A 19,672-nucleotide genomic window follows, 5' to 3' on the forward strand; every position below is an offset into this window, starting at 1 on the left:
AAAAATTCTTTTATAGTTTGTTATAAAATTTTGCAAACAAGTAATTTATCTCCTTCACTGATGTGTGCTGATAAGGCTGCACTGATGGGCTGCATTGATGGGAACTGTTAAGTCAGTACTGATAAGGCGGCACTGATGAGGCTGCACTGAAAGGTACTGTTAGGCAGCACTGATAAGCAGTGGCGGCTGGTGGGTCGGTCTGGTAGTTACTGGCAGTCGGTCTGGCACTTACCCCATTCTAAGCAGCGGGCAGCAGGAATCGGGCATCAGGCATTGAGCAGCAGGCATTGGACAGCAGGCATCGGGCATCGGACAGCAGGCATCGAGCATCGGGCATCAGCTCCTGTGTTCCTTTCCTCTATCACAGTGGCTGTGCGTCTCCTCCCCTCCTCCTAGGCGTCCAATACGATTGACTATCCTTTCAGCCAATGGGGTGACGGGTCTCAGACCCGCTTCCTGATTAGCCGGGAGGAGGATCAGTGTTAGAATAGCAAATTATTATTTGCTATTCTAACACACCTGGGTGGGCAGTGAGCGCATTCTCTGCGCCCCGAGTCCACCCGATTTTAAAGCCTATTAGAGCCTTTGCCGCTGACTGTACTCACTGTGAAGGCTTTACAATAAATATGCTTGATGATTTGGAGTTGCCGGCTGCTTCTTTTTCCTGATCACTATGTAAATATAAAATAGTTGTTTAAATAATAGTGTACCAAAAAAAAGCCTAAAAAAAAAAAAAAAGTGTACCAAAAAAAAGCCTTCTATGTACTTAAAATGGATTCCTGGGATATCCTGGGACTATTTCTAAAACTGCACCCCCTTTCTACTAACTACCCTGTGGGTAGTTAGTAGAAAGGGGGTTAGTATTCCGAGGTTGGTCCGGTCTAGTCATGTGATTTCCCCTGTGTCAGCCAGTGCCGGCTACAGGGGAGAAAAGAGAGAGAGCTCTAACAACAGATGGAATGTCTAAACAGTGACGTCACCCAAAGGCTTACTAGGGGCCATCCTTCTTTGGCGCTCCCTCCTCTCCCCTGAAGCGGCTGCTAGCTGACACATGGAATCGATCACGTGATCGGACTGGATAAGCTCGAAGACGTATCTTTCTTCCACATTGATGTTAGGAGGGGGGGGGGACAGTTTTAGGATTAGTTAGTGGTATCCCAGAATTCTACTTAAAAAAACAAAAACGATTTAGGTATTAGTTATATAGTAATTGTCAAAATAACTATGCACGCTGGTGCTGCTTAATTAGGCCTGGGCCTAATTAAATATTTAATTAGTTATTAATTAATATTATAAAGTGTTAAATATTTGCTGCCCTTTTGATGTCCCATTATCAATAGACACCGATGTTTGCTTATCATCTGAAAAACAATATACACCGCAAAAAGTCCAAATATTATAAATATTTAGTTGAACTCATCAGCGGAGATAGGGTAACCTCAGTTTTCAGCAACCCCGAATGCAGCTCAGCCCCCAGTAGGAAATATCTTGCTTACTGAAGCATGACCAGAGCACAGAATACAAATACTACATGGATAGTCCCACTCTGGAGTGTTAATATTTTATAGCCATGTTTGTTCCTTTGCCAATATTTTTCTTGGAAAGTTTTCCTTGGAGAGTGTACACACATACACAGAGATCAAGGGGCCAGTCTGGATAGTGTATGTCTTTTTTGTGAGAGTTGGTAAATTTCCAGGCATGGCTGGCAGCCAAGCCTGGGTGTGTTTTCATCTGGGTTGGGAGTGACTCAGACTAGAGCTGGGTGACTCACAGGCAGCATCACCAAGACCTCCCACTTCTTTCCAGAATGTTCTAGTGTTTTCTGGAAAGGAAGGAGGAGAGGGGAGGTGGTGCTATTTGGGGTGTTCTAAGGAGCCCGGACCAATCCCCAATCTGGATTGGCGGGTGGCAGGCCTCCTTAAATGCCTAGGGTCAGCCCAGCTGGGGAGGAGTTGTATTGGGTGGAAGCTGAAGATGGAGTGCTAGGCTGTTGTGGCCTTTGAGGGAGCTCCTCAGTCTGGGGGGGTGTGACCTTGGGCCTGGGCTCGGGTGCGGACGGGGCCCTCTGAGAACAGGCGGAGGTGTCCTGGCCAGGAGACACAGGAGGAGCAAGGAGAGGACAGCGGGAGAGAAGCACTGCTGGATAAGTCTCCAGGAAGGAACCACAAGTCACAGCCAGGAGGGCCGGGAGGTTAACTGGGGAGGCACACCTGAGAGGACTTGGAGATTGCAGTCTGAGATGGGTGCAGAGCCAGTGGAGAGGACTGTGGTTTTTATGGGCAGTGGAGAGAAAGGCAGCTGCAACCAAGAGGGCTGGCAGGGCCTGAAGATGTGGTACTGGGCTCAGGAGCCACGTGGACAGCTAGCACCAAGAACTACCATATTTTTTTCTACAGTATAGGGGCCCATGGTCCCTGCCTGCAAAGGGCATTTGCTAAGGCCTGACTGAGCCAGCGTCAGGCCTACAAATCAGTGCTAGCTAGTCCGTGAAGTGCAAGCAACTTTTGTGCTGGAGGTGTTGAGGAGAGATAGTCTGCAAGCAAGTGATGTGCAGGAGGAAGAGAGGAGATCGTATATACCGTGAGTGTATATAGTTTCAGTCCCAACATTGACTTTCAATCATCTGGGCATCTCATGATTTCCCTATCCAAGTTAGTTCCCCTCAATAAAAATACAAAAACAAGTGCAAGGACTGTTTAATGTCTCTAAATGCTTGAAATTGTGTGCCTGGCTGGGCAGGGTGACAGACGGACCACAACACTCAGCAGCCCTTACGAGGGTACCGCTACACTAAGTAACTGGACTTTTAGAGATGTGATTAGGGAATGAATGGTGTCCGTGTATACAGCCCATCCACAGTAAGACAAAGAGAACAGTCACCACCCTTTCCAGTGGCTTGCCTTCTCACAGTGATATCCTTGGAACAAATTCTGGTTGGGCTCCACAGTAATATACAATTTAGTTCAAAAATTTAGAAGATCATCAAAAAGTTCATTTATTTCAGTAATATTCATGTGATGATTATGGCTAGTGAAAACAGCTAGTGATTACAGCTAGTGAAAACCCAAAATTCTGTATCTTGGAAAATTAGAATATTACATAACACCAACACCAACATAACACCAATACAAAAAGGATTTTTAATACAGAAATGGTGGCTCACTAAAATGTATGTCCATGTACAGTATAGTATGCACGGAATACTTTGTCAGGGCTCCTTTAGCATGAATTACTGAATCAATTTGGCGTGGCATTGATCAGCCTGTGGCTCTGCTGAGGTGTTAGGGAAGCCCATATTGGTTTGATAGCAGCCTTCAGCTCATCTGCATTGTTGGGTCTGGTGTCTCTCATTTTCCTCTTGAAAATACCCCACAGATTCTCTATGGGGTTTAGGTCAGGCGAGTTTGCTGGCCAATCAAGCACTGTGATACCTGTGACAGGAATCACTTTGGGAGGGGTGGCTTGTGGAATCCAGTTTATCTTGGAGAGCACTTGAATATCCTTGTCCAGCTCCCCCGGTCCCTCTTATGTATAAGTCACGCTGTGTCTATTAGGGGCACCCCAGTCTGATCTGCACTAGTCAGACTCACTGTACAACCACACTGGAATATATATATATATATATAGTATATTGTCTCATATACTGTTGTAGACTCTTTACTAGATCGTTTGAGGTGTGGCTGTATCCCATTGTTCTATTGTTTGTGTCTGCCTTGGGAGCAACCTATTATGGGATGTATATGTTTTTGTGGATTAGCTGTGAGGGGGGGGGGGATTTCTAAAGCAGCACCTACCAAAGACAGTCTACTGATGAGAAGCTTGAATACACCTGTGTTATGCTACTGGTGGAGGTAAAGTCTACCCCGTCCTATGTCATTATGCAAAGAAGGGGGAATTGTCCCCTAAGTGTATATCTGTGTGCTTTTGTTCAAATAGACAGTTCATGTTCCAGCTTTGCAGCCAAACAAGTCCTGCCTAGTTCTTGGTTGTAATACGCAGCAGTAATATCTGATATCTATATTCAGACTGGAGGAATATGATGAAAGCACTCAAGCTGAGTGTGGGAAGCAGTTCCGTGACAATACCATGATCATTAAAATGATAAGACCACACCCTAACACTAAAATCTCTACATATACAGACATTCACAATCTAACACTAACCTATCTAACCCTGTAAAGAAACAATTGCTATACATACCTTTTTTGAAGCCAATCCAACCCGATCCTGCGCTGAGCTGTCAGCGGTGGCTTTGATGTGGAGGCGGGTGCAGAGGAGGCATCCGACAACAGAAGCCCCATAGTAAGTCTATGGGTGATGTCATTTCCCATTAATTTCACAGCTGTTGACGGCTGTGTCCTCTGCAGAGCTTCTGCTGCTGGAGATCGGACCGGATCGGCTTCAAAAAAGGTATGTATACTGATTTCTTCTTTATAGGGCTAGCTAAGTAAGGCTTATATAGCGGATATCTGTAGATGTAGCGATTTTAGTGTTAGGGTGGACTTCCCCTTTAAACCAGTTATTGGTACTTTTGGCAGTGTGGGCAGCTGCCAAGTCCTACTGGAAAATTAAATCAGCATCTCCATAAAGCTGCTCAGCAGAGGGAAGCATGAAGTTCTCAAGAATTTCATAGTAGAGGGCTGTGCTGACTTTAGTAGAGGGGACCAACACCAGCAGAGGACATGGCTTCCGAAATCATCACTGACTGTGGAAACTTCACACTGGAGCTCATGCAACTTGGATTTTGTGCCTCTCCACTCTTCCTCCAGACTCTGGGACCTTGATTTCCAAATGAAATGCAAAATTTACTTTCATCTGAAAAGAGGACTTTGGACCACTGAGCAACAAGGTCCAGTGCTTGTTCTCCTTAGCCCAGGTAAGACGCTTCTGACATTGTCTCTGGTTCAGGAGTATACCTTTGTGAGTGGTGGCTCTTGAAGCACTGACACCAGCTGTAGTCCACTTCTTGTAAATCTCCCCCAAATTCTTGAATGACCTTTGCCTCACAATCCTCTCAAAGCTGTGGTTATCCCAGTTGCTTGTGCACCTTTTTCTACCACGCTTTTTCCTTCCACTCAACTTTCCATTAATATGCTTGGATACAGCACTCTGAACAGCCAACTTCTTTAGCAATGACTTTTTGTGACTTACCCTCCTTGTGGGGCTGTCAATGATTGTTTTCTGGACAGCTGTCAAGTCAGCAGTCTTCCCCATGATTGTGTAACCTAACGAACCAGACAGAGACCATTTAACGGCTCAGGAAATCTTTACAGGTGTTTTGAGTTAATTAGCGGATTAGAGTGTGACACCATGAGTCTACAATATTGAACTATTTCACAATCTTCTAATTTTCTGAGATACTGATTTTTGAGTTTTCACTAGTGGTAAGCCACAATCATCAAAATTAAAATAAAGAAATGCTTGAAATATATCACTCTGTGTGTAACGCATCTATATATGAGCTCCACTTTTTTAATTAAATTACTGAAATAAATGAACTTTTTGATGATATTTTAATTATTTGAGATGCGCCTGTAGGTTTTCAAATGTTTAGGCAAAAGCCAATCACGCCCTCTGAGTTACTTCATATATATATATATATATATATATATATATATATATATGTATATATATATATATATATATATATATATATATATAGATATATATCTATATATATATAGATATATATCTATATATATATATAAATACGTATCCAATAAAATCTTAAAGTAGAACTATAGGCAAAATGTTTTTTTTTTCATTTTGGGATAGAGTAAGTGAGGATCATAACCTCTGTCAATTCTTATTTTATTTTTTTTGCCATCTGTGGGAAATCTACCTTCACTTCCTGTCCCATAGCCAAAACAGGAAGTGATGGGAAATCCCTGCAAATTAAGGGAATTGCCTTGTCACCAGAATTAGTGTCCCCACTGGAAGATTTCCCCTGTATTACTTTTCTGGGGACAACTCCAAATTTGGGATTTTCTTTTACTTTCACTTTCAATGATATTGGTAAACAGAACAAACAGGGGGTGAATCTCCCTAATGGGGGGGACAGACAGCAAAAAAACCTGACAGGTGTTCTAATCCCTCTCCACTCTATCCAAAACTAAAACAAATGTTTTGCCTTTAGTTATACTTTAAGATGCAAGTGGAGAAGAATTAGAACCCCCATCATCTTCCATTAAAGACTTTTCTCCTTACTTATGGCTGGGACGTGCAGTCAGGGTTGGCAGGTGAGGCAGAGCCATGATCATTAAAAAAAAAAAAAGAATCGAGCTTCGAGGGTCGTAGCTCAGCGACCTGGGGTCACAGAGACCCCAAATTTGGATAGGTAGCTGAAGTCCTACCCCACCACTGGTCAAAATTTGGGTGTCCTATCATCTATGGTTCTGGAGCTACGGGGCTCCTTGCGCAGTCTGTCAGAAGCTACATACAAAGCAGCCAGTTTAAATACAAGCTGGCACACTCTGCAGCAGACTGAGAGGATGAGCTCACAGTGCCTCTCACTTCTTGTCAGAGGCACTGAGCTCACTGGACAGCTTGGAGCCTTGGACCAATGGTTAAGTACCATTGGAACAAGCTGTCCAATAAAAATGCTGCAGTGGAGGCTGTCCTCTCACTGCAGTGTCATAGAAAGGGGCATGTGTCTAAAAGACAAATGCTCCCTTCCAGTCCAGCCCTCTTAACTACAAGGAAATATATGTATAAGATTTACCCACAATCCCGTGTTTTTCTCACACAGTTAAGAGTGACAATCTGCTGCTGTTGAAAAGGTACTGTTTTAATCAAGCTAAATAACATATTATTATGCTATATGTTAGGGCTGGGGAAAAAAATCGATTTAAATCTTGAATCGAATTGAGAGGTCAAATCGATTCAAAATTTAAGCAAATCGATTTTTTTAGATTTTTTTTCACCGCGCCGGTCCTGAAGAGCTGCGGGCAGGAGTTTTTAGGTGAGGCTGTGGCTTCGGCCTAATCCGCGAGGCCGGATGCCGCGGACTAGGCCGAAGCCGCGGCCTCACCTAAAAACTCCTGCCCGCAGCTCTTTAGGACCGGCGCGGTGTCCAAAAAAAAAAAAAAACTCGATTCGAATCGTGAAAGTTTTTTTTAAGAAAAATCGCAGATTTTTTTTTTTTGTTTTTTGTGGAAAATCTCCCAGCCCTACTATATGTTATAACATAATAATTTATTTATTATTTATCTATTTACTGTGAAATTACTGGTTTGAAGTTATAACTTCAGACTTCAGTAATTTGTCAGTTAAGCCCCCTGCTTGAGTACAGATTTATTATAGTAAATTACCTTAAAAATAATATATAATAATTATTTGTATATTACTTACTTATGGTAATTAACCCCTTACCACCCAGACCAATTCGGACACTTCTTTCCCACATGTAAAAATCATCATTTTTTTGTTAGAAACCTACTCAGAACCCCCAAACATTATATATATTGTTTTAGCAGACACCCTAGGGAATAAAATGGCAGTTGTTGCAACTTTATGTCACACGGTATTTGCGCAGCAATTTTTCAAACGTGCTTTTTTTTTTCTGAAAGAAACTTTCATGAATAAAACACAAAAACAAAAAACAGTTAGCCCGATATTTTTGTATAATGTAAAAGATAATGTTACACCAAGTAAATAGATATCTAACATGTCACGCTTTAAAATTGCACACACTTGTGGAATGGTGCCAAACTTCAGTACTTAAAAATCTCCATAGACGACGCTTTAAAAATGTTTACAGGTTACCTGTTTAGAGTTACAGAGGAGGTCTAGTGCTAGAATTATTGCTCTCGCTCTAACGTTCGCAGCGTATGTAACCTGTGTGTATCTGGCTCTGATAGTAACCAGTGTCTCACCGCACGTTCCTGACTTATGGTGACAGTGACAATGCTTTCACCAGACAGTAAGTAAAGAAATCTCTATAGCAGGGACACAAACATCAGCAGAAATCTGGCAGAAGTTCTAGCCTTCCTTTACTAAAACAAACTAGGATTTTCCTCAAACATCGTGATGGAACTAATATATTTTCCACATACCTCATCAGGTGTAGTTTGTTGCTGGACGGATGTCTGAATGTCCAAACACGTACTTCTCATGATGGGCTTATCATTAAGTGACGTTTCTGTGTCTGCTTCCCCTGGATATAATACTAGGAAAGGTAAAACTTCAGTGAAAAGGGATATACTCTGTCATTGTGTATAATTAAATTGCAATTACAGATTCTGTATACGCTTTTTTTTCCTGAAAATCTTATAATAATGTGTTAAAATCAGATTTTTTTTTTTTTGCTAGAAAATCATTTAGAACACCCAAACATATATTTTTCGAAAGCAGGGGCCCTGAAGAATAAAATAGCGACTGTGGCAATTTTATATGTCACGCAATATTTGTGCAGCTGTTTATCATACACACCTTTTCAGAAAAAAAAAAAATAATACACAAAAATAAATCTTAGTGCACACAAGCACAATATAATACCCAATTTGGTAAAATATAAAAGATGAGGTTGCTTTGAGTAAATAGATATCAAACCTGTCTAGACTAAAAATTGCATCCACCCAAAAAACAGAAACAAACAACGGTACCTAAAATTATTCATAGGTGACGCTTTAAAAGCCTTTACAGGCTCTATACTGATGTATAGAGTTCATCTTGAATGATGGCCCTGGAATTACCGTACTGCATTGATGTTCATGGCAATACCTTCCATGCGTAGTGCAATCGCTGTATATATATGTATATAAATATATGTGTGTGTGTGTGTGTGTGTACTATTTTTATTTTATTCAATTTTTTGTTTTTTATTTATCTATTTTTTGTATTATTAACCACTTCAGTCCCGGAAGGTTTTACCCCCTTAATGACCAGACCATTTTTTGTGATACGGCACTGCGTTACATTAACTGACAATTGCGCGGCCGTGCAATGCTGTATCCAAATAAAATTGATGTCCTTTTCTTCCCAGAAATAGAGCTTTCCTTTGGTGGTATTTGATCACCTCTGTGGTTTTTATTTTTTGCGCTATAAACAAAAAAAAAGAGCGGCAATTTTAAAAAAGAAACTAATATTTTTTTTACTTTCTGCTATAAAACAGATCCAATTAAAAAAAATAAAAAAAAAAAAGTAAAAATTTCTTCATCAATTTAGGCCAATATGTATTCTGCTACATATTTTTGGTAAAAAAAAAAAAAAAAAAATTAACAATAAGCGTATATTACATAATTACATAGTTAGTAAGGTTGAATAAAGACACCAGGCCATCCAGTCCATCCTGAGTGAGTGTGGGTGCTTGTCTACAATTCTCCCTATCCCTGTATATTGTGTCTCGTTAAGATGCTCATCTATTATATTATTATTTATTTAAGGTACCCATATAGCGCCGTCAATTTACGCAGCGCTCCACACATACATCACACACTCACATCGGTCCCTACCCTCAAGGAGCCCACAATTCAAGGTCCCCAACTCACATTCATATACTAGGGCCAATTTTGGACAGAAGCCAATTAACCTACCAGCATGTCTTTGGAGTAATTGATTGGTTTGCACAAAAGTTATAGCGTCTACAAACTATGGGATATTTTTATGGCATTTTAATTTTTTTACTAGTAATGACGGTACAAAGCAAGGTCCATAAAGACATGGATGAGCAAATTGTGGCATGGAGGAACTTGACTGGCCTGACCACAACTAGATAGAACACCTTTGGGATGAATTAGAGCAGAGACTGCGAGGCAGGCCTTCTCGTCCAACATCAGTGCCTGAGCCCACAAATGCACTTCTGGAAGAATGGTCAAACATTCCCATAGACACACTCCTAAACCTTGTGGACAGCCTTCCCAGAAGAGTTGAAGCTGTTATAGCTGCAAAGGACAGGCCAACTCAATATTGAACCCTACGGACTAAGACTGGGATGACGTTAAAGATCATGTGTGTGTAAAGGCAGGTGTCCCAATAATTTTGACAATATAATGTATGTCTCCTAATCCTCCATTCCAGCCCTGTGCCTTCCATAAAACTCATTAGTATTAAACATTTCCGGGAGTGCTGGATGACTGTGTCACCCCACCAGTTGATGTGGTTCCATCCACCAACCCGTACTTCACTACTGGACACAGCAGTGTAGCGTGGCTCTAGTCTGCCCCCACGGTTGGTTCTTCTAAGTCTCGCAATACTTGGAAAGGGCTTTCTATATTGTTCCATACAGGGTAGCTCCCCTGTGAATTGGCTCCCTTTCCCCATTAATATACCTTCAGAGGAACACGCTTATATATGAAGCCCTTCAACACTGGTAGATCCAGCTACTGCACAAGAGACTTAAAACTATCAGGAAGCCGGTCTAGAACTAGTCGACTTTAAAAATCAATTCATCAGAAAAAAAAAAGGCACATGACAATTTCCTGCAAAGAGCTAAAACAGAACACATTCGGCAGTGCATACTAATAAAAAATTTCACCAGGAACGTATTGGCAAAATGAAGAAATCAGAAATGCTGCACATCAAATTCTGTCCGGCAGCTGCCTGGGAAAGTGGCAGGGCTATTTTTGAAGTCGAATCAGAGAAAATAAACATGTTTGCGATTAGCGCCAGTCACGGCCACAAGAGCGGAGCAATCAGTCTGTGTTTACCGGGAAGATGTGTCAGACAGGGAACATCGCAGCTCTAAATTTAGCCGGTGTGACAATAAATGAAAGTGTGTAATCTGCAGCCTTCACTCTGACTGGTAATGTTTAATCAAGCATCTTCTTCACATGCAAAATGTCCCTGACAGCACAAATCAGGAGGAGGGATGTGCCACGGGGAAGACAGACCAAGGTATGGATGCATCAACCCTGAAGATTATTTGTATTGGAAACGTCCATCATCAAACCCCAGTGGACTACAACTGGTCTGCAACATATAACCTGTTTTAAGCTTACTTTAGATGTTACAATCCGATTGTACAATCCCCTTTAGATCTACCAACAAGTATGTAGTGCAAGTGCCTGCCTTATTGAATACCAGCTGGATACATTGGATTATTTTATATAGGTTCTCTCATTGCATAGTTTTGGTAGATCTAAAGTTGATTGTACACAGATTGCATGGTTAAAGTGGAGGTCCACCCTGAAAAAAAAAATGGCACAAAAAAATACCTAAAAAAATGAAGGAAAAAAAAACGGATTTTTAAAACAGCTTACCTGTAAAATCCTTTTCTTGGAGTACATCATGGGACACAGAGCACCATAATAACGACTATGTGTGTTATACGCTTACCTTTAGGTGATTGGACACTGGCAACCAATAGCAAGATGGTTCCTCCCATATAACCCCTCCTATACTGGAAGCACCTCAGTTTTGTAGCAAGCAATGACGATCCCAGAAAGAGGGGAGGGCCTCTGTGTCCCGTGATGTACTCCAAGAAAAGGATTTTACAGGTAAGCTGTTTTAAAAATCAGTTTTTCTTTATCGTACATCACGGGACACAGAGCACCATAATAATGACTATGTGGGATGTCCTAAAGCAATGCACCTGAGGGGGGAACACATTATCCCTAAGCCCAACGGGCTTGAGACTATAAAGCTGCCTGAAACACGCTGTGGCCTCTTTTTGAGATCTCACATCCACCTGGTAAAACCTGGTGAACGTATGAACTGAAGACCAAGTGGCCGCCTTGCAAACCTGAGCCATAGACACCTGTTGGCATACTGCCCATGATGCACTAATCCCTCTAGTGGAGTGCGCCTTTAAATCCCAAGGTGGAACCCTGCGTTTTAATCCATAAGCCTGGATAATAGTCTGGCGAATCCACCTGGATATAGTTGAACTTGTTGCCGGCTGTCCTTTTTTAGGACCCTCTGGCAAGACAAAAAAACAGTCAGTCTTCTGAAAGGGAGCTGACATCTTCAAGTAAATTTTGATCGCCCTCACCACATCCAGTGAGTGAAGTGACCTTTCCTCCCTAGTCTTAGGGTTTGAAAAAAAAGGAAGGTAAAATGATACCCTGATTCAAATGAAATTTGGAAACTACCTTCGGTAGAAAATCTGGACGAGGGCGCATGACCACTCTATCCTGATGAAGAATCATAAAAGGTTCTTTGCAAGAAAGGGCGGCCATTTCAGACACCCTTCTAGCCGATGTTATAGCCACCAAAAAGGCTAATTTTCTGGTCAATAAGACAAAAGGAAAATGCCTAATAGGTTCAAACGGTTGACCCTGTAAGGCTGACAGTTCCAAATTTAGGTCCCAGGGACATAAAGGTAGTTTAACTGGCGGCCTCAGGTGTGTTACTCCTTTGACAAAGGTTCGCACCAAAGAATGGGATGCAATCGGTCTTTGGAAAAAAAACGATAAGGCCGAAATCTGTCCCTTAATTGTCCCCAAAGTGAGCTGCAAGTCTACTCCTGCTTGAAGAAAGGCAAGAACTCTTCCAATCGTATACCAACGAGGGTTCCATTTCCTCTCCTCACACCAAGAAATGTACGACTTCCAGACTCTATAATAGATAGCTCTAGAAACTTTCTAGCATTTATCAAGGTAGACAAGACTGAACCCATAATACCATGGTCTTTCAATAGTCTGGTCTCAATAGCCAAGCCATCAAATTCAGCAACCATAAAGAAGGATGGAATATGGGTCCTTGAGACAACAGGTCTGGACGGCATGGAAGGACCAATGGGTCTCCTACTGCCAACTTCACAATCTCCGAGTACCAGGATCTCCGGGGCCATGCTGGGGCCACTAGGATCACTGGTTTTTGCTCCTCCTGTATTCTGCGTAGTAAGTGCGGGAGAATTTGGATCGGGGGAAAGGCATATATCAGAGAATACTGATCCCAAGGAACTACTAATGCGTCTATCCCGATCAGCAAGCGGATCCTTGGTCCTGGAGACAAACCTGTCCAGCTTGGCATTGAATCTGGATTCCAGCAGATCCACATCTGGGGTCCCCTAGTATTGGCAGATCTGTAGAAAAACCTCGGGGTGCAGGGACCATTCCCCTGGCAACAATTTCTGGCGACTTAGGAAATCTGCTTGCCAATTGTCCACCCCCGGGATAAACACTGCCGAAAGAAACGGCACATGTCTTTCTGCCCAAGTCAATATATGGTTTACCTCCCTCTGGGCTGCCCGACTCCTGGTACCTCCCTCGTGGTTGATATACGCCACTACCGTGGAGTTGTCGGACTGGACTCTGACAGGAAGACCCCGCAATCTGGATGTCCAGAATTGCAGAGCCAGACGAGCTGCCCGAATCTCCAATAGATTGATGGGCAGGGTCCTTTCTGTCAGACGCTTCCTCCAGGACTGCTCCCCAGCCGAGAAGACTGGCGTCTGTGGTTACGACATTCCAGGCTACCGGAGGGAAAGATTTCCCTCTTTCCAAGTTGCTGTTTCTTAACCACCAAGAGAGGTTCCATAGAACCTATGGAGATAGAACCATAGGCTGACCCAAGGTTCCAAGCGACTTGTCCCAGGCTTTTAGAATACTGTTCTGGAACACTCTGGAGTGGAACTGTGAATATGGCACTGCACTGAAGGATGACACCATCTTGCCTAGTAACCTCATGCACAGCCGAACAGAAGGTGTTAGTTCTTTTTTCACCTTCTGTACAAGTTCCACTATGGAGGCGACCTTCAAGGGAGGAAGGAACACCTTTTCCTGGGCGGTGTCCAAGACCAGACCCAGATACACCAAGGCTTGGGTCGGACAAAGAGCTGACTTATCCACATTTAGAATCCAACCTAGGCGTTGTAAGACCCGTACTGTTCTTGATACGTTTTGAACCAGTATGGGACTAGAGCATTCCCTTAGAAGAAGATCGTCCAGATATCCTACTATGGAGACCTTCTGAGACCTTAGGAAAGCCAACACTGGGGCCAGAATCTTTGTGAAGACCCTGGGGGCCGTGGCCAGGCCAAAAGGTAGTGCCACAAATTGGAAATGACTGCCCTCTACCGCGAAGCGTAGGAACCTTTGATGTGGACCGAAGATCGGCACATGAAGGTAGGCGTCCTTGATATCTATGGACGCTAAATAGTGTCCCTTTCTCAGGGATTTTATTATTGAGCGAACCGACTCCATGCGGAAGGATCGGACATCTACAAAGAGGTTGAGAGCCTTGAGGTCCAAAATGAGCTTTATTTCCCCATTTGGTTTTGGCACGGTGAATAGGTTTGAGTAAAATCCTTGAATCTTTCCTCGTGCGGAACCTTTACAATTACCCCCTGCATCAGCAGATGTTGTAAAGCTAGGAATAGGCATCTTCTTTTCTCTGGAGCCGACGGAACCCTTGAGTACAGAAACCGATTCGGGGGATCTCCCGGAACTCTATTCTGTAACCGTATTTTACAGTGGAGATGACCCATCTGTCTTGAACCAGTTCTTCCCAGGCCTCCCCAAAAAGCCGAAGCCTGCCCCCCACCCGTGAGACCGGGGGCGCCCCTTCACAAGGTAGACTTGGAGCTGGGCTTGGGTGCCTTTTGAGTCCAGGGTTTCTTCTGACCCTGAGGTCTTTTAAAGCCAGACGGCTGAGGCTGTCGATACCGCTTAGGGGAAGAAGCACTAGGTCCTGGAGCATTGGGAATTTTATAAGAGGGTTGCTTCCCTTTCTTTTTAATAGGAAGTAGGGCACTCTTTCCTCCAGAGACCTTTTGGATATATTTATCCAGATCTTCGCCAAACAAGCGCTCTCCATGGAATGGAAAAGCTGCAAGTAGCCTTTTACATGGTGTCTGCACCATGCAGTCAGCAGCTACAGTGTTTGTAGCTGCTGACTTTAAAAAAAAAAAATGTAGCTGGCCAGAATCCTGCTTTAAATTGTAATGTGCAGCCCTTTACTGAATACTGATGACCTTCCAAAATGATCAAGTTCATGAAGCACCAAATGCTATAATCCCATGGTATAATCCAATGTTTCTCAACCAAGGTGCCACAGCACAACGGGGGATGAGTGGAGGTTTTTTGATGGGGGGACCGCGTGATGGCAGGTGGGGGCTCTGATTAGGGGGTTGGGATGTAATGGGGGGGGGGACTCACGTAGGGGGCCTCTGATGTACAGGGGAAACTCTGACATGAAGGTGAGAACATGAAATAATATAATAGGGCAGTGGTTCTCAACTCCTGTCCTCAGGACCCACCAACAGGCCAGATTTTGAGTATTACCTTGGGGAGATGCAGAATAGAATACTGCAATCACTGAGCAGCAAATGATATCACCTGTGATGTATTTCAGTTATCTTGCAAACCTGGCCTGTCAGTGCCGGTTCACACTAGACGCGGCACGACTTGCAGGTCGCCTCACCAAGGCGACCTGCACACGACTGCCGGGGCGACTTGCAAGACGACTTCTGTATAGAAGTCTATGCAAGTCGCCCCCAAAGTAGTACAGGAACCTTTTTCTAAGTCGGAGCGACTTGCGTCGCTCCTATTAGAACGGTTCCGTAGCACAGAACGGGAGGCGACTTGTCAGGCGACTAGGTCGCCTGACAAGTCGCCCCTGTGTGAACCGGCCCTTAGTGGGTCCTGAGGACAGGAGTTGAAAACCAGTGTAATAGGGAGACCTCTGACGTGATGGGAGGACCTCTGATGTGATGGAGGAAGCTCTAATGTAATGGGAGGACCTCTGATGTGATGAGGGGACCTCTGATGTGATGGGAGGAACCTCTGATGTGAGCATGGGATCTCTGATGTGATGAGGGGACCTCTGATGTGATGGGAGGAACCTCAGATGTGAGGAGGGGATCTCTGATGTGATGAGGGGACCTCTGATGTGAAAGAAGCACCTCTTAGGTATTGGTAGGTACCTCTGATGTGATGGGAGGACCTCCGATGTGATGGGAGGACCTCCGATGTGATGGGAGGACCTCCGATGTGAAGGGAGGACCTCCGATGTGAAGGGAGGACCTCTGATGTGAAGGGAGGACCTCTGATGTGTTGGAAAGAACCTCTGATGTGAAGGGAGGAACCTCTGATGTTAAACAGTAGGGAATTTGAAAAAGACACAAGTCCATCAAGTCCAACCTATGTGTGTGATTTTATGTCAGTATTACTTTGTATACCCCTGTATGTTGTGGTAGTTCAGGTGCTTATCTAATAGTTTTTTTAATTTATCGATGCTCCCCGCTGAACCACTGCCTGTGGAAGAGAATTCCACATTCTAACCGCTCTTATAGTAAAGAACCCTCTACGCAGTTTAGGGTTTTCCTCTAGTTTTAGTGAATGGCCGCGTGTCTTATTAAATTCCCTTTTGCGGAAAAGTTTTATCCCTATTGTGGGGTAAGCAGTACAGTATTTGTACATTGAAATCATATCCCCTCTCAAACATCTCCTCTCCAGAGAGAACAAGTTCAGTGGTCGTAACCTATCCTCATAACTAAGGTCCTCCAGTCCCGTTATTAGTTTTGTTGCCCTTCTCTGGACTCTCTTCAGTTCCAGCACATCCTTCCTGAGGACTGGAGCCCAGAACTGGACAGCATACTCCAGGTGCGGCTGGACCAGAGTCTTGTAGAGTGGGAGAATTATTGTTTTATCTCTGGAGTTAATTCCATTTTTAATGCATGCCAATATTCTGTTTGCTTTGCTTACAACAATGGTCTGGCAATTACTTGACTGAGTTCCTTAAGGACCCTCGGGTGCAAGCCATCTGGTCCCGGTGACTTACTAATGTTAAGTTTTTCAAGCCTAATTCTAATTCTGGCGTCTGTTAGCCATGAGGGTGCTTCCTTTGACATGTCATGAGGATAAACATTACAGTTTTGGTTACTAAAGCCCCCCTGATTCCCTCGTGAAGACTGGGGAGAAGAATAAATTCAATACCATGGCCATCTCCCTATCCTTAGTAACCTCTGATGTGAAGGGAGGAACCTCTGATGTGATGGATGGGAGGAACCTCTGATGTGATGGGAGGAACATCTGATGTGATAGGATGAACTTCTGATGTGATAGGATGAACCTCTTGTGTGAATGGAGGACCTCTCATGTCATGGGAGGACCTCTGATGTGAAGGGAGGAACCTCTGATGTGATTGATGGGAGGAACCTCTCATGTGATGAGAGGAACCTCTCATGTGATGGGAGGAACCTCTCATGTGATGGGGGGACCTCTGATGTGAAGGGGGGACCTCTGATGTGAAGGGGGGACCTCTGATGTAAAGGGGGGACCTCTGATGTAAAGGGAGGACCTCTGATGTAAAGGGAGGACCTCTGATGTGAAGGGAGGAACCTCTGATGTGATGGGAGGAACCTCTGATGTGATTGATGGGAGGAACCTCTCATGTGATGAGAGGAACCTCTCATGTGAAGGGAGGAACCTCTGATGTGAAGGGAGGAACCTCTGATGTGAAGGGAAGAACCTCTGATGTGAAGGGAAGAACCTCTGATGTGAAGGAAGGAACCTCTGATGTGATGGGAGGAACCTCTGATGTGATGGGAGGAACCTCATGTGATGGGAGGAACTTCTCATGTGATGGGAGGAACCTCTCATGTGATGGGAGGAACCTCTCATGTGATGGGGGGACCTCTGATGTAAAGAGTGCTTCTGATGTAAACTTAATTTCCTCAAGGCAGTTGTGTGCATTTTCCCATTAATAAGTAACATTTATTGATTTTTACATTTTAAACTGGTGTCCCTTGAGATTTTGCATCCTTTTAAAGGGCAGATAAAAGGTAGAGGAACACTGCTATATTCTAAAGAGTTTACTAAGAGACGTTATGAGGTTTGTCATGCTGGAAGATATGGTACTGCTGCTGTAATAATACAGCTCCTTATTTGGTTGGGAAATTGAGAATAGTTGGAAACTTCTGAGAAACCCCTAAAGAGACCCTGTCACCAACGCAGAAATTTTTTTTTGGTAAAAATACAGAAAAATTCACTCTGTCTTGGCCCTGTTAATCTGCCCCTCCCTTCACCTCCCTACATAACCTTTTACATAGCAGTTAGAAAGGATCAAAGGGTAGTAGTTATAAATCAGCACTTCCCAAGCTTTTTACCCATAAAACTATTGAAGTAACTTTAAGGTTTAGAGGAACAGCTGATAAAAACAGATTTATAGGGATCAGTGCTGGAGCGAGAGCTGGGGTAACTATTACACCTACTCCTCTACCCCTAGAATTAACAAACAGTTAACCGCTTCAGCCCTGGAAGATTTTACCCCCTTCCTGACCAGAGCACTTTTTACAATTTGGCACTGCGTCAATTTAACTGACAATTGCGCGGTCGTTCGACGCTGTACCGAAACTAAATTTGTGTCCTTTTTTCCCACAAATAGAGCGTTCTTTTGGTGGTATTTGATCACCTTTGCGGTTTTTATTTTTTGCGCTATAAACAAAAAAAGAGCGACAATTTTGAAAGAAAAAAAAAAAACAATATTTTTTACTTTTTGCTATAATAAATATCCCCAAAAGTTTTTTTAAAAAACAAATTTCTTCATCAGTTTAGGCCAATATACATTCTTCTACATATTTTTGGTAAAAAAAATCCCAATAGGCGTATATTGATTGGTTTACGCAAAAGTTATCGCGTCTACAAACTGTGGGATAGATTTGGGGACTTTTATTTATGTTTTATTGTTTTTACTAGTAATGGCGGTGATTTGCGATTTTTAGTGGGACTCCCACATTGCGGCGGACAAATCTGACCCCAAATTACACTTTTTGGGGACCAGTGACATTACTACATTGATCAGTGCTCTAAAAATGCAAGGGGTTAAGTGTGTTTCCTCAGCGTGTTCTAACTGTAGGGGGGATGGGTTGCCAGGGACATGACAGAGATCACTGTTCCCGATCACTGGGAACAAAGGCAGATCCCCGTTCTGCCTCTGTACTAGGCGATCGCGGGTCGCCGGTGGACATCGATGCCGGCGCAACGGCATGTGCCCACCTGCAACTGCGCAAGCCCACGTGCACCTACGGCAGTTCGCGCAGGAGAGCCAACCTGCCGCTGTATAACAACAACGGCGGCTGGTCAGCAAGCGGTTAATGCAATAAGCGTATATTGATTGGTTTGCGCAAAAGTTATAGCGTCTGCAAACTATGGGAAAGATTTATGGCATTATTATGATTTTATTTTTTTTTAACTAGTAATGGCGGTGATCTGCGATTTTTAGTGGTACTGCGACATTGCGATGGACAGATCGGAGATTTCTGACAATTTTTTGGGACCATTGGCATTTATACAGCTCCTCTCCTCTGACAGCACAGGGATTTGTGTGTTTACACACACACACAAATCACCGTGCTGGCACTCGTGCATGCGATCGCGCGTAGCTGGCAGCGATCGTGCCCGCGCAGCGGGTGCGCACACCCTCTGGTGGCCAAAAATGGGTAGGACGTACTCGTACGGGATTTCGCCCAGGAGAGCCATTATGCCACAGTATATCTGCATGACACAGTCGGCAAGTGGTTAAATTACTATCATTCACTTTTTTTTTTGGTCTTTTTTTTCCCCTCTCCCTCTTTTTGTACTCTGTCCCTTTAAGACACAGCACATGCAGTACTATGTCCCATGTGGCTAGGTGCTTAAGTCTAAATATGAGGTCAGACTGGGAACCCCAACCCCCTCAACGCCTTCCTACAACACAGCTTAGGAATGTATTAAAAAAAAGTTTGGGCAGCTGCACTCCCAAAAGGCAGATTTTGTCAGACTGCAGCTGCCCAAACTTTTTTTTACTACAT

At 43.6% G+C, this 19,672-nt stretch overlaps 1 protein-coding gene across 3 annotated transcripts in view; it reads right to left on the reverse strand.

Annotated features, from left to right (window-relative positions):
* IFTAP (intraflagellar transport associated protein) overlaps positions 1 to 19,672 on the reverse strand; it is a 66,750-nt gene that overhangs the window by 3,258 nt on the left and 43,820 nt on the right. For all 3 annotated transcript variants that reach the window (XM_073604182.1, XM_073604183.1, XM_073604181.1), the window contains one exon: positions 8,055 to 8,167. In XM_073604182.1, the coding sequence (XP_073460283.1) occupies positions 8,055 to 8,167 (113 nt within the window). The remainder of the gene's footprint in view (positions 1 to 8,054; positions 8,168 to 19,672) is intronic.

Source organism: Aquarana catesbeiana, linkage group LG11 (genome assembly GCF_042186555.1).
Source record: "Aquarana catesbeiana isolate 2022-GZ linkage group LG11, ASM4218655v1, whole genome shotgun sequence".
Classification (NCBI taxonomy): domain Eukaryota; kingdom Metazoa; phylum Chordata; class Amphibia; order Anura; family Ranidae; genus Aquarana; species Aquarana catesbeiana.